The following is a 15,627-nucleotide window of genomic DNA, read 5'->3' as shown; positions in this document are numbered from 1 at the left end:
AATATAAGACACAGTGAGATCACCCTAAACGGAAGAATGAGAAAGTGGGAAATGTGGATCAAAGTGTAAGGTATGTATTACTGGCATTTTTGTTTTTCTTTATTTGCAGGTTCCTCCTCGAAAAGTATATAGCCATTCAGAAAGAGACAGGTGTAATTACTGTAACAATATTTCCTCATCGTACCTGATAAATGAAGAAAAAGACTGTAGGGACAGAATTAATCTTTTAAAATTTTAAATATATTTTAGAACTATATTATCAGTTGGTGTGTCTTCAACAGAAACCACTGAATTGAACTACTAAAAACACATGGTAATTCTAGGTGTTCAAAATAAATATAGAGATGATAAGGAGTCTGCAATTCATTTGGAATGAGAGCATTTATTCATAGGAAAAAATAGCATTTCTAGAATATGCAATATCATTCAAAGAAAATCTTAGGCAGCTTAAAAAAATTAGATATTTTTAACACCATCATGTTCTTTATGCATAGTACCTTATAGTGGATAATGGATTAAGTAAATATTAATTTTTAATTTAATCGAATCTTAGAAGAAAACTAAAGATGATTTGCTTCTGTAAGCTACATACAGGATGGATCCTGTACCAAATAAGTAAAACACAGAAAAATATATAATCTTCCTCAAAGGCAGTTAATGACCACACAAAATATTTTAACTTCATAACTGCTTATTCTGTATGGGTTTTGTTGTTTGTTTTTTTTAGTTACATAAGCACTGTTCTCTTTTTGTCCTTTAGACTTGTGGAGTTTTCCATTGCTAACTAATAGCCATAAAATAGAAGAGAGCCATAAAATGTATCTCTTTCTGACACAGAAAACTATTATATTGATTGTATATAATTAAAATATGGACTATAGGCATGCTCAAAAGAGAGCTCTTCTATTTGGAAATGTTTAAAAACAAGATGTTGTATAAGTATTTAAACATTATCAGATGCACAAGTTAAAGGATGGGGAAAAAGCAAAGCTGATTGACGTTCAGTGAAGCTTAAAGGCAGGAAAGATTACTCTTATCACATATCACAGAGGTGAGGTTTCAAATGGAAGACTCAGATGAGCTTTCAGCTGGGAATGATAAAATCATCTGTTCAGCCTTTGTTTTTAATTTTTAGTTGTCCTCGAATTTAAAAAAAAAAAGTTGAGGGTAAGCTGAACATGGTCTTGGCAATATTTCTCATTTACATTAGATTTTTTTAGGAAACGTAAGTCATGTCCCCAGTCTCGAGTCAGAGGCCACTGAGGAATTTTGTGTAAGCCTCTGGCATGAGGAGTCTTTTTTCTGGAATGGGGAACCTAATCTAATTTCTACACTGACTTAATCTGCATTCAGGTTGAAATTTTCAATATCCTTCGCTTGTGGTCTTTTACTGATTTTTTACCAAGTCAGGTTTAAGGTAGAAAGCCCAGACGTGTTTTTACTGATGTTCACTTTAAAGTCAGATACTAATGACTAGAAATAGAAAAGAGATATATGGAGAGCATTCAGAAGAGATCAACCACAAAAAGCATACCGTAATTAGAGAAGTTAAAAAAAAAAATCCTACAAATAACAACAGATCAAAGTATGCATAGAAAGCAAAGAAAGAAGTTTCTTAAAATTCTGTTTCTATCACAGAGAAAAGATGTGGAGAATAAAAAGCAATAAACAGCTTACAGAAGGATTTTTTTTTTAAAGTCCAGGCATGAAAAATTGTAACAGGAAGACAGTAACATTTACACTTAGTAAAGCCATTTACACTCAATAAAGCATAACACTTAAAAAATTGTCTTCCAAAGGCTTATGTCAGTTATTAATGGCACAAAAATTATTCTAACATATGTAGTGGTACTCTTATGGGCTCAGGACCAAATCCATACATATTTAAAACTGTAAATATTTTCCATATTTTAGCCTTGAGATAGAAATTTTATCATGTTAAGATGCAGCTTCTAAGACTATAAAAAACTCCCTGTATTAAATCAGTTATTGGATTATGTCCATACCATTCATTCCAATGTGGAAAAAACTGGAAAATAAGCATTGCATATTGATAGCTAATGCAGAAATTATGCAGTCTGCACATAAACTTATTCAATCAGTTTTATTCAAGATTAAATTGAAGCTTAGAAATCTACTTCCAAGTGCAACTTAGGTAGCAAAAGACAATGATGAAGATTCATTTCATTTAGTAGTTTCAGAAATAAACTTACTATATGTGCATCCATACACTTCAATGCGCATTCCAATTCTGCCATTGGGATTCCAGTCCAAAGGCACAAAACGGAGAAATCTTGCTTTAATGGAATGCTGAAGCTTATAGTATACGACACTGTCTGCATTTGTGTTTCCAGAAAAGGCCTAGAAGAAAATGAAAAAAAGATCAGCCACATCCGCATTGAATATATCAATATAGGGAAGTATCACTGATCTTTTCATTTTATACCCTCATCTGGAAAACAGGAATAAAACACAATTGTCAGGGAATTCCATGGGAACAACTGATGAATCAGTCTTAACTATTCTCCTAGATGAGGTGTTACGTCATTTGTGTATTTAGCACTGACACCAGACTCTACAATAAAATTTCAGTGAATTAAACCTTTCAAAATCTAACATTCCTGTCAAAAATGTGTAGAATATCCTAACATTTCAGCGTATGGTTCCATCTAACACTGCTGCAAAGGAAAATAGACAGATCTCTACCAATTCCTTTGGATGAGACATTACATTAATACCTTACAAGTCTGTATTTTAGATTCATAGTATGCTGTCTTTAAAAAGGTCTTCTACTGACAGTCCATGGTTATGAAAGACTCTGGTTTTAAATGAAAGAATCCAGAGTATTATAAAAGGAAATAATTGAGTGTTCTTTTTAAAAAAAAAAAAGATTGTAAATTTCAATTTCTCTCAATTTCTCTCCCAGTGAAGGATTAAAAAGTAAACTTTTTTCCCCCCACTTTTTAACTGATAAAACCACCTTCCTTTTTATAGGGAACATAAAGAAACAGAAACAAACAGACAAACAAACAAACATGTGAATAACAAAATTAAAACTTCTAAAGAACTTTAGCATCCTGAGGACTGGAGAATATATTCTGATTTTGCTGTGTTTTGTGGTGGGTTTTTATCATTGCCTGTTTATGGTATGTGAAGCTGAAAGTATTTGTTCAGACATTTTGGATTTAAGATTCTAATAAATTAGAAATAGCTCTCTGAAATATTTAGATGAGCATTTTTTAAAAGATTACACATTTCTTGATGTATGAGCAGTGCTGTTGCCATAGGTAAAAGCCAGAGATGTTGCAACTGCAGAGGATACAGAAACCAACATTTTTAGGTATGCAGCTTCTCTTTCCTTAAGTTTTTGAAGCAGACGTGAGCTTCATTTCATTCATTATTTATATTCCTACACACAAATCTTTGCAGTTTCCCTCCTCTGTAATAGTAAAATTCCAATAAATTCTAGTCTCTGAACAATCAATAAAGAACAGAAAATAAAAAAAAAAACAACAACAACAACAAAAAACCAAACCAAAACAACAAAACCAACAAAACCACAACATTTCATAAATGGACTTGAATTCAAGTTAACCTATTAGGCTAGTAATAAGCGATGCAAGTTACTGACTTTGAATGTCCACACCACTTCTGCCTTCATGCTTTGTAATTACACTAATGCAGCAGGAGAACATGGAAATATGCTAAAACAAAAACCAAAGGAGAACTACTATTTGGAGGGTGACAGTCTTCCAGACGTCTTGTCCCTTCAAATCCTTATTTGCAACAAACACAACTGTCAGTGAAAGTGCCAATTAGTTTGTTGAGTGAACCAGAATCCAGATCTCAGAAGTTTAAGTACTGTGAGCAAATGAAGTTGTTCAATTAAGATTTATATTTTTTGCCAAATCATTTTTGGAAAGCAGCTGCCTTATAAAAATTAAGTTTTGAATACAGACTGTATATTGCCTGATTGTTTTTTACTGTAGGGTATACTTAAACCATGTGTTTTTAATTTGAAATTAGCTTTTAGGCTTCAGTAATAACCTAAAAGTACTTCAAACTGCTGCTTTAACCATTCAGAATGGCCAGTTTAAAAATCAAAATTTTTATCTGTCATTTTCCAGAGCTTTTATCTGGTAAAAACATGCTTTGCAGTGTTATCAATTGTATTGACTACTGAATGGGTCTTTCTTGCTTGATTTTAAACATTCTAAAGGTTAAAATACATATTTTGGGGCTTTTTCAGTCTTAATCCTTTTCAAAAGAAAGAGGACAAAATTGGACAGCTTTCTTTTGGCATACCCAAAACTAATGAAAGCATTTTGTAGGCTTTTTAGAGGAGAATTATATTCAGTGTGACAGACAGTCCTATCACTACAGTAGAACACAATTACTGCTTTATGGTCCAATCCAGTAATCTTTTAAACACAGAATTATAAACATATAATGAACTTCTTCCTTCCCTCCCCTGCCTTCTTCATACAGTTCGGGTCACTTATTCTTGTGCCAAACCATGTAAAGAACATGCCATTATTTCAGATTATGCAGAGTCTTCACAACCTACACAGGCACCTGATGGTTAAAAAGATGCAAGACGACATTCAGTTAATATGACTGTTACACATAATAAATACTGTTTGCAAAAATATTAATACCATTATAAAGCTAACTCCTCCTATATAATTGCTTGTTGAATCAGTTGATGTTCTTACAGGTACTATATTACATTTCTTTTCAATAGCATGGAGATATACCACCTTTCTGTCCTAGTTCAGCAGGAGGGACCAGCTAACCCTGTGTGGGGGTGATCAAAACTGTGTATTCTACCCCCTCTATCATTCCCCAAGGACAATGGGCCATTAGCAGCAGCTGCCCAGGGAGCCATTATCACCTTCACACCCAGCCTGAGGGGGGCGGAGCTGCTAATGGGCCATCAACAGCTCAACATCCCCTGGCTCCCAGAGTTAATCACCCATTGTGTGAGTCCCCGCCCAGGGGGAGGGACTGGGTGCTCCCTGAGGGTACATAAGTGGTGGGTAAGAAGACCTTGGGAACTTCTTGTCGGATCCAGAGTAGCAGCAGGACCTTGACAGGAGGAGATCACCGCTCTCGCCCAGACCACAGCCCTCGCCTGCACCAACAGGTTTTCCTTTTCCTTTTGCTCTGGACTTGGGGGAACCACAGGGGTCTCAGCACAAGGGCAAACAAACCCCCTTGGGTTTGTGCCCCAGGACACTGGGTTATACTGCTGGGGTTTTGTGAGTTGAAAGCAATTTCCCTTGTGTGTCAGTGTTGTTATTGTAATATTATTATTAAATTTTAGCTCTGACTTATAATCTCTCTCGTGGTGAGTTCATTTCCCCTGCTGGTTCACCTTTAAACCAGCACACTTTCTCAAAGGATGTAGTTTTTCAAACATGGAAATACTTACTATATTGCAGTTTAAACAGTATCGGGGGACTAAGCAGCATAAACACCTAAGTGGATAATGCTCCACAAACTATTTTATTCCAGTTAAAGTACTCTGGGCTGTACTGAAGTCTGAACTGAGAGTCTACTCTCAAACTTGTTTTAACCCTCCTACTCAATTTCTAACCCAGAAATTTCTTTACCTCAAGCTGCTTTAACTTTGCTTTGAAGACAGAATTGCTTAGTTCACCATGTTGTCAGAAATCACAAATGTGCTTGAACTGCACTGTCCTGTCTATAGAAGGGCATTAACAAGCTCAGAATGGTTATGAAGGTAAGTGTACATCATGATAAAGAAAAAAAACAAAAAACCCAACACATTAATTTCCCTGTCCAACCTCTATTTAGAAAAAAATTGTGGTTTAGACCAGGAATAATACAGGAATCTTGTCCAAAACTTCCTCAGCCATCCAAAAAGTCCCCCAGAAATGAAGCTGTGTATGACACATACTTTAAATAACCTAGAGGACATGATGCTTATTCACAAATTCAACTTTTACTGTATAATATACTATATATTCACTGTAAAATATACTATAGGACTAAATAATAAAAAGATAATATAAAGATATTCAGATTCTCCCTTCTCATTCTATTACCACTGTGGTGAATTATTGTTAGTCTTTTGAAGTTATTCCTGAAAGCCAACAAGTTTGAATTCTTTGGTTAAAGGGGAAAAAATGAGCGTGAAAGTCCTTCGTTCTGACAATTGCCTCCTTTTCTAGATGTCCAGATTGGAATTATAGCTAGGGCAAAATGATCACATAAATTAAATGAACAGATTGTTAAGACTTTATTGGTCATTAAATATATATATATATATATAGATAAATGAAACTGACAGATCTGTTTCCTATATAATACTAACAGTGGCATCACAGGGAGAAGCCCTGTATTTTTCACTAGATCTTGTCTCTGAATTCTTTCAATATACACCTAAACTATACCAGAATTGTCTTAAATTGATCAAAACACACACCAATTGCACATATTCATAAATTTGACTGATCGTAACATCTTTTGTAAAAAAGGATAGTATATATTTATGAGAACATGACTAATATAGACCAGATAGTTAAAAAAATCTTCACAGAAAACCATCATAAATTCTTGTTCTACTCAATGTCTACTGCTTGTAACATTTAAATTCCCACTGCCATATTTACAGCATTCCAACATTGTCCCTCAGAAACAGGATAGTGAGGTAAATTGTACCAATATTCATTCAGTCTATCTCATTCTGGTATTTCTTCACATTCAGTGAGTGTTTTATTCATTGGAATATTATGCCATGATTCTTTCTCTATTTTGCCTTTCACTGTGTGAGTGGAAAATTAGTGGTTAAAGCTAAAATACAGATCAGAGAGAAAATGGATGGGAGCTTGTGTAGTTTGCAAAGTCCACACTGCAAAATGTTTATTCCTAAACAATCTACCATTTTCTTTCAGTAATTAACTGCTTCCTGGATAAAGTGATATTTTATAGGCATGATCAATATGAACGGTATTTCTTTACATTAAAATTTTTTACGGCTTTAGGTTTTAGTTAATATTTCAAATTAAAGCATCTTGCTTGCATTGGAACGTCTTTAAACTGCCTTTGGTGCACACTGGTGCTGCAGAATTAAAGGTAGTTCAAGTGGATAATTTTATTTTGCCTACCTACTTGGTGCACCTAGAAAAAAAGAAAGTGGAAGTCAGAAGAGAAATGGGAATTAACCTCATACCCCTAGAGAAAACAATGCACATGAACATACCAACTGATTCTGAAATACTTTTGAAACACAGTCAAACTGAGATCTACATGAGACCTTCTGATGCAAACCTAAATTTGAACTCTAGTAGCAGGCTCTTATTTAATTTATATATATTTTTATTATTATTTTTTGTTTAATTTATTCTCCTGTAGGGAATTGGGCAGGGGCGGGTGTGTGTGTGATGGGACATGCACCCCCCCCTCGCCCCCCCGCCCCAAAAACAAAACTAACTACATAATCATATGATTCATGTAACAAACACCAAAATCTGTCTCAGTGATTCACCAATTGAATGGAGGACACATAACGTCGCAGCAATGCATATTACTAAAATTATTGTTAATCAACTTTTTAAATACAGGTTGCTTTAAACAAAAGTAATTCTACTGAGGGCAGTTTTTTCTTTTGTTTACAACTGACACTAAGCACACAGAGTTTAATTCACAATTCACCTTTAAGGACAGCAAGGATTTAAGCTGCTGTAGTGTTTTATATCTAAAAAGCAAAAAGAAATACGAACAGCAGTGCTACCATCTAAGCATAGGAGTGCTCTGCTGAGGCTAGTTCCAAAATCATTTCATCACTACACTGCCAAACAGTTTATTCCTTCCCTTTGATAAGTGTACTTCAGTATGTTTGTGCTACAGGAGAAACTTCATTCCTTTTCCCAAGAAAGGCCCAAATCTGGACACAAGACAAACATGAAGCAAGAAGCTACCTGACCACAATTTAGCAATGTGAAAAGGAGTGATTTCCTTAGAGTACCAAGAAAGCAAAGATTAAAAACAGGTTTCTAGAGAGTAGTACTATCCAATAAACTGAACAATTACGGACTATTTCACCAATGTATTTAACAAATACTAGGGATGGAAGAAGATTCTGGGAAAGGAAGGTGGTGAAAACATTTCATCAGTTTATACAGTTCCTCCATCTGATAGTGAATGATCCACTCAAAGAACTTGAAATTGCTCACAGAAGCCAACTCAGTCATTCTGAAGACCATTCTCAGATTTCCAGGTCCTGAAATCCATTCATTTTAAAATCCAGGAAGGTCCTACTCCATGACAGCTACTTTAATAGTTTGGGGTTTGGTTTTTTTCTGTTTGTTTTTTTTTTTTAACCTATGGTAGTCAAATTGTGAATTAAACCAATACTGATTTCATTCTGTAATACAGTCTGTTCCTTAAAAGAGACACCTTCTCTTTGAAGCAAGGAATTGTTTGTTCCCAAAAACCTTTGTCGTCACTGAATAAATCAAAGCTTAGGCTAATTATAAAAGGAGACTGCTTCTGCTTGGCAAATTAACAAATTGGCAACCAGAAGTGAGGTCAAAATAAGCACAGGAAAAGAACGCGACAAGATAATATGGTATTGTATACATTTTCAGATCTGTCAGAATATGGAAATCATTCTTCAACTGTCAAATCACATTTTAAATTTTCTTCATATAACACAGAGTGACTAAAAGATTTCTAATAGTTTCAAAATTAAAATGTCATTGACATTGTTTTTAAAACAATAAATGTCATACTTTGTTATCTGAGTTTTTTCAAACTCAGTAAGAAGTAGTGTAAGAAGCTTTGTATATATTTATTAAAAGTATCACACAGCTTGGAAAATGTATTTAAAATATACTTTGTATAAACATTTAGAATGAAAAACACACTTGAAAAAAACAAGAAGCAGCACACAATGCAATAATGGATGGATATTACTTCATCACAAACATTAATTTATTAAGTATTACATAATCTCAATACAATTCTTAAAATAAGTTACCATTACTTGAATAGTTTTGAAATTTTAAGCTACTTTTGATAGCATGAAACATGGGTTTTCTTAAGAAAGTATGAGTACTTCTACATTTTATTTATTCTAAAATATTAACTGAAACTCAGAACTGAAAATTTAAAAAAGAAAACCTTTTGAATTTTTCAGACTCTATTTTTAGTACATATGTTCTCTTAGTTTCTTATTATGTAAGTTTTATCTGCCATTAGGTCGGTGTGAAGTCTGTCTTAAGGGAAACCTTACCAGTACAATAGTCACTAGGAATGCACAAAACTTCTTCAAACTCTGTCATATCTAAACAGGTATGTGATCATGCTGCCTGCCAATCTGCCTGGTCTTTTCTCATTAGTTGGCAAAGAAAGAGATTAAATTATGATCTTTCATGGTAGGTGAGGAATCTAAAAGTTGGTAGTTTGTGTTCTGATCAGCTACTGACTTCCACAGGACTGTAAGGCAGGAGTCATGCTTATATTGCCAAAAGGCAGAAAACAGTGAAAGGAAAAGGAGGACAAAATGGTTCTGTCACAGGCAGCAAACGCATTCTGTGACCATCATCAGGAGCTGGGATGGCTGAAGCTGATAAATGAATATGAAGTATAAACATATAGGTGTCTTAATTCTCCAGATTTTTGCTCTTTACAGAGAAAGACTATAAAAATTGCTTTTGGAACATGAACATCTGTGAGTTTATGTTTATGTTGTTGGCATGATTGAATATTTTGACAGTGATGAATAATAAAAAAACCCTATTTCAGACTGAATTTACAAATCTGCCTGTATAATAAAAGAAAGAAATCTAGTAGCAGTAATTAAACATGATTCCATCTTATTCGCTTTGCTTTCCTTCCTGTAACCTTGCTAGACAGTGCCCTGAAATAATTACTCATTCATCATATTAGATGAATAAATCAAATGTATCTCTGACATTTACTCCTCAGGTCTGAGGTGGCTTTAAAAGCTTTTAGCTGCTAAAGATCTAGACAAGAAAATTCTGCAGCAGAATTCTGTCCCTATCTACACTTATCTGTGCATATATGTATGTGCAACATAATGAAGACGGAATAGGATCATAAAAATCGGTACTAGTTTAACATTATCAAAATAATTTTAACAAATGAAACTATTTAGTTGTTAGTAAATAAGAGAAAAATATCCATACACATGGTCTTGTAACTGACTCTTATTAGTCCCCCTTAACAACTCAGTCCAAATTGCTGAATGCTTGGCTTAATGTCCAGGGACAAAATCCCCACTTAGACCTAATGTGATGAATGTTCTGAACATCTTTAAGCACTAACTAAAATATAAAAAAACAAAACAAACATATAACTTCACTAGATTTTTAATAATCTTACATGAATTTTGTAGCTAATTTCCTTGAACAACAGAGGTAAGATGCTGCTGCTTTACAGGTCTACTATGAGTTGCTTTAGAAATAAAAAAAATAAAGAAAGGTTGTTTTAGCAAGTATTCATCTAGGGTCAGACTCTTCTATCCCCAAGCAAAGAGCTGCTGCTACCTGAATTTGCAGACACAGAGGACAAGGCTGCACTCTAACTTCTGTAACTTTTTTTCTAGACTCTTTCCTATAAAGTCTTCTGATAGCTTATATTCTTGTTGCTTTCTGGCCTTAATGGATTGAGGATCAACATTCAGAAACAGTATGTCTCATCTAATTCTGCTCTAGGACTATTATATGGTTTTATAGCATAATTTTTATCCCACTCACTAAGCAGTAAATTATCTCATCCAGCTTGTTCTGAGGTCTCTGACAGAACTTGTTGGCCACAATAAAAAAAGAACCATCAGTTTTTATTTTCTTCCAGTCAAAACCTTAATACTCATTTAGTCAAACCTACAACCAGCATTATATATCTAAAGATTACCGTGACGCTAGAGATTTCCGCAATTTTTTCCAACTGTGTCCCAGAAAACAGACATCCAGTTCCAGCTCAGCAAAGCCGAATTAACAGAAAACTTACCACAGCTCTGCAAGTAGGTTAACATGTTTCAAAGGGGTTTCTGCTGTTCATGCAGAGGTGCTTGCTGGTTGCCCCAAATTATATAAATACATCTTCAGCTTGAATGGCAGTCAGGGTCTCACAGTGGGAGGACACTGAACTTATAACAACCGTCTCCCATTCGTAGGACATGCCAGGGTGCTCTGTGGGATGCTACTCTTTGCAGCCCTTGCAATATACCTACTCTTGTGCTGACAGAGATTGGCTCTACACTGTTATGAGAGCTTTGTTACCATGTTGTTCATTTTCAGCTGAGACAACATTTTGAAATAATTCTTTTGAGGACAGTATTTTCAGTTAAAATGTTAAAGTTTAATTTTTCATCAGAGAAATTAGAGAAATTAGAAAACAATAGAAAGGAAAACACACTAGATGAAAGAACAAAATGTGTGGGAAATGTGCCAGAACAAACCAATACTGCAAGTCAGAATTATTATAGTACGCTCTATTCAGATTGAGGAATACATTCACCATGAATCAACCATTCAAGACCTCCTTAAATAAAATCTGTTTGTCAGAAAATTAGCTATGGATACTTAATCCCATTAAGAACTCTTAAGAGGTCTTTTGCACTGTTTTATTCTAGTAGACCAGAATTTGGCAGTTTTAGTTATTTCTCATCTTTATATTTTAAGAAAGTTGGTTTGTGCTTTTGGAAATTTGAGGGCTTGTTGGTTTTGTTGTTATGATTTATTTTTATTTGCTTTATTTTACATAATTTTACTTATTTGTATTTCCTATTTTAAAAGTCTGTTTCCCAGCCACATGCACTTCCATTATTTTTGAAAAGTATATGCTATAAACAAACTAAAAATAATTAATAATCAAGCAATTAATATACTACAAGTGCATCAGTCTTTTGTATTTTTATTTCTTATGAAATTCTTTGAAATAGGCTGTCCTAGGATGTGAAAGAATGGAAACCAGGGAAAGGTCAAACTTCAAAATATATATGCTTTGTTCCTTGCAATTTTAAATATATTTAAAACTGTGAGTTAGCTTAATCTTTAGTAAAAAGGTGTATGAATTGTTCTTTTTCTCTACATTAAACCTGTTTGTATATAAATTTAAGGTTAATGGATTTGATTGAACCACTCAATAAAAAATTTAAATACGTTCATGGCTTCAACTTTTTATCATAAAGAATGTTATGAGTTAAACCAAAGTACAGCTGTGTTGTGCACTGAAGTTCTGCTACTCTTTATCTTGCACCTGAGACCACACAGATTCCTCAGTCTTGCAGAAGCTACCACAGAAGAGCTCAGATTTTTCCTGCTGGCAGTCATGACAATATCTTTCAAGCTTTTGGCTTCTCCTGTCAGCATCACCAGAGGCAATGTATTTCCTGTTCCTAGGGCTCATCATCACAAATAGAATTCGAGGGATCACAATTGTCCAAAAGATTAGATCCTGCGCTAAAATAATTCTGACAGGGTGATTTTTTTTTTTTAACATTAATTTTCGGTTTTAATCTTAGCTCTCTGTTATATGGAAGATAATAACTGCATTGAGTATTTGGATCTAACAAAAGTACATCTCTTTCTCTAAAGACTATGATCTAGCCTTACTAAACATGAGTTAGTACAGGCTCTTTACTATTCCAAAATGATTTCTATTCTGTGTTAGATATTTTCTATGTAGAATGTTTTGGCTTGAAAAATATTTGTTTTCTGAGATAACACAGTACAATGCAAACATAATTTCAACTCTACTCAACACTAATTAACTGAACTGCAATGCAGACTCCATATGAATAAATCAATCCATCCCCAAACAAATAGCATTATGATAAATATTGTCTAAACAGATAAGAGCCATAGAAAATACTACACTATGATTATCCATTATTCAAACATCTAAAACTTAATATCAGGGATGTGTTTGCCATATGATACAAATCCTTGCTACAATTAATTCTAAGAAAGAACAAATGCAATTTTCTGTATTTGTGAATATTATCAAACATAGAATAGTTATTTTGTCATTTAAGAGCATCTCCAATTATTTGAACTGCCACCTTTTTTTTTCTTTTATGAAAGATACACATACACAATTTTATGTTAAATATTCTTATTTTAGTGACAATATTGACCATTACCTTTATCCCCATAAATATACTTCTATAATGACCAGAGTTCTTTTTTGAATGCAAAATATACAAGGAACAGTCAGGCGTGCTACAGTGTAAGTAATGCCCCTCATTTAGTCTTGAAAAGACCAGTTCAAGCAGTACACTCAGAACAGACATCCCCAAAAGGATGAGTTTTGTTGAATCATGAGTAGGAGATATTCTTCCTGCTCTGCTGTGCTGGTAGAGGCAATGAACAACTGATGTTTTTTCTCTTATGACATTGTGCTTACAGATGTCTGTTGCATTCATACTCAATATTTCTTTGCCAGGCCAGAGTCCCGTTCTATTCAGTCATTTCTTCCATGCCAGCTGTCTGATTTTTAATCTTTTAAAAGCATAATTTGATGAATCTTTTCCAGTTCTACTATATCATTTTGAAAGTGTGATCAGGTTTGCACTGAAGACATGAAAAAAGCACATATAATCACAGTGTAGTAAGGTTTTCTGTCTCATTCCCTACAAATCTCTTAATAAGTCTAACCCTCCATATTTATTGTTCTGCAAAGGATTGAGATGATGTTTATAAATGTTTCATAGTTTCCAGGTCTTCTCCTGTAGTATTCCACAGCCAGTCATTCAATATGGAAGGAAAGAAGTTCTTTCTGGGGGGTGATTTTTGGGATTTTTTTGCCATGTCCATTATGTTAACGATGAAGCCAGAATATTTGTATTTCTGTTTAATTGTAGTATTTGATATATAAGTATTAAAATAAGCAAACAAACAAACAAACAAATAAATATTCCAGGCCAAAATGTAAGACACAACTCAATCTGAGAATATGTTGGGGTTTTTTAATATTATTTTTCTGTTTATGGTAGAAATAAATAAAATTTATTAAAAAAAAAAGAAGACAAGAAGAAATGTTGACACTTTTACTGACCACATGAGAAGAAATGTAAATGGCAAGATCATACACAAGACACCAGATAGTAGACCGATTCATTAACTATTTTCTGTGTTTTGATTTATGCATTTGTCACTGGAATGTATTTTTTTTTCCTACTTGTGGGTAAAGAGATGCCTTTAGTCAAGTATTAATTTGTTATGCCTGCTTTGCATAAGGATATGAACTTTCTCTCACATAAAAAGTTATAATACTGTTTGATCAAATTAAAGAAAAAACTTTCAGGAACACATTTTCAAAATTGCACATACACTTTTAAAACATATTTTGAGCTGAAGTTTGTATGTCTGTGTGAGAAAGAGACAGGAAACAGTGAACATATAAGAATATGTGCACAGTTTCATAATTTTCATTGATGGAATCTTTTCAAATACATGCATAATCTAAGGAAAAATGCAATCTTTATTCATTTGCTTGACATTTGAGGATGAACCTGTGTTCTAGACATGAATAAGAATTTTATGAGAGCTCATGTTTGTGCAATCATCTGGCTTCCTCCAAAACTAAATGAAATATTAAAACTTTTTAATTTGCTTCCACAGTATGTGAATAGTTTTTCTTTTTGCTAAATACTAGACGTGTAGAAATATGGAAAAGAAAAAGAGTAATAGGTGAATTGGTAAAATAAACTTCAGGAATAATTCAAAGGAATACCATTTCATTTGACCACAGGGTAATTTGGGTTGGAAAGGTCATTTAGTCCAAATTATTGCATAGAGGAAGGTCAGCTATTATGTCAGAAAGTTTACTAACAGCATTTCCAGCACCTTGTCTTTAGATTTGGTTAGAATTTTAACTGTATGTTGAGGCCTTTGAAAGGTATGTGAATGGGCTAAGGCATTCCTACCTGGATACTTCTAGATCTCAAGGGAATATCTTGGAATATGCTTACAATTTTCTACTAAGCAGCTACTGCAGAGATTCAGAACTACTTTTCAAAGACAAATATTTTGCTGTGCATGCTTACATCTCTCATATGAACTGTCAGAAATTTCCAGGAAAATTCTCTTCCCTTTTCTCATTTATATAATTGGTTAAAAAAGAAATGAAACAGAGTACAAAATTAGATGCTTTTTCTGCTTATGCCAGATATTAAGAGTTTGATTCTTCCGAGGTGCAAAGTATATTACCTCTTGAGGAAGTCACCTATATGAGACACTATCTTTGGTGATACTTCCCCAGACATCCCATGAAGTAGATCAAAGGCTAAAGGAGTAATTTCTCCTCATATTGCAAAAAATCTGCTTGAAGATAGATGAAATATAGATATCACATGACCTGAATAATCATATGAAGGTTGTTGGTGGGGTTTTTTGGTTTTTTGCTTTTTTTAAAGATTATATGATTCTGACTGTTACAAGCTAAACAGCTTGAGCAGTACTCTGAGAATACCATTTTGTTTGTCAGACTTCTGGAAATAAAAATATGTTGTTAATCACATTTTATTTGGATTTTGTGACCTTCAATTCCCAAATGCCATTTATAAACAGGGGGGAAAAAAAGAAAGAATTTAATTATATTTAATATGATGTACTAACACATAAATAATAT

The 15,627-nt window shown here is 33.7% G+C and overlaps 1 protein-coding gene across 1 annotated transcript in view; it reads right to left on the bottom strand.

The window, feature by feature from the left end:
• CNTNAP4 (contactin associated protein family member 4) overlaps positions 1–15,627 on the bottom strand; it is a 198,582-nt gene that overhangs the window by 73,578 nt on the left and 109,377 nt on the right. Inside the window, exon 4 of the mRNA XM_071580071.1 lies at positions 2,214–2,361. Within this exon, the coding sequence (XP_071436172.1) occupies positions 2,214–2,361 (148 nt within the window). The remainder of the gene's footprint in view (positions 1–2,213; positions 2,362–15,627) is intronic.

The sequence above is a fragment of the Pithys albifrons genome, chromosome Z (assembly GCF_047495875.1).
Source record: "Pithys albifrons albifrons isolate INPA30051 chromosome Z, PitAlb_v1, whole genome shotgun sequence".
NCBI classification, from domain to species: domain Eukaryota; kingdom Metazoa; phylum Chordata; class Aves; order Passeriformes; family Thamnophilidae; genus Pithys; species Pithys albifrons.
This window is presented reverse-complemented; position numbering and strand designations above follow the sequence as displayed.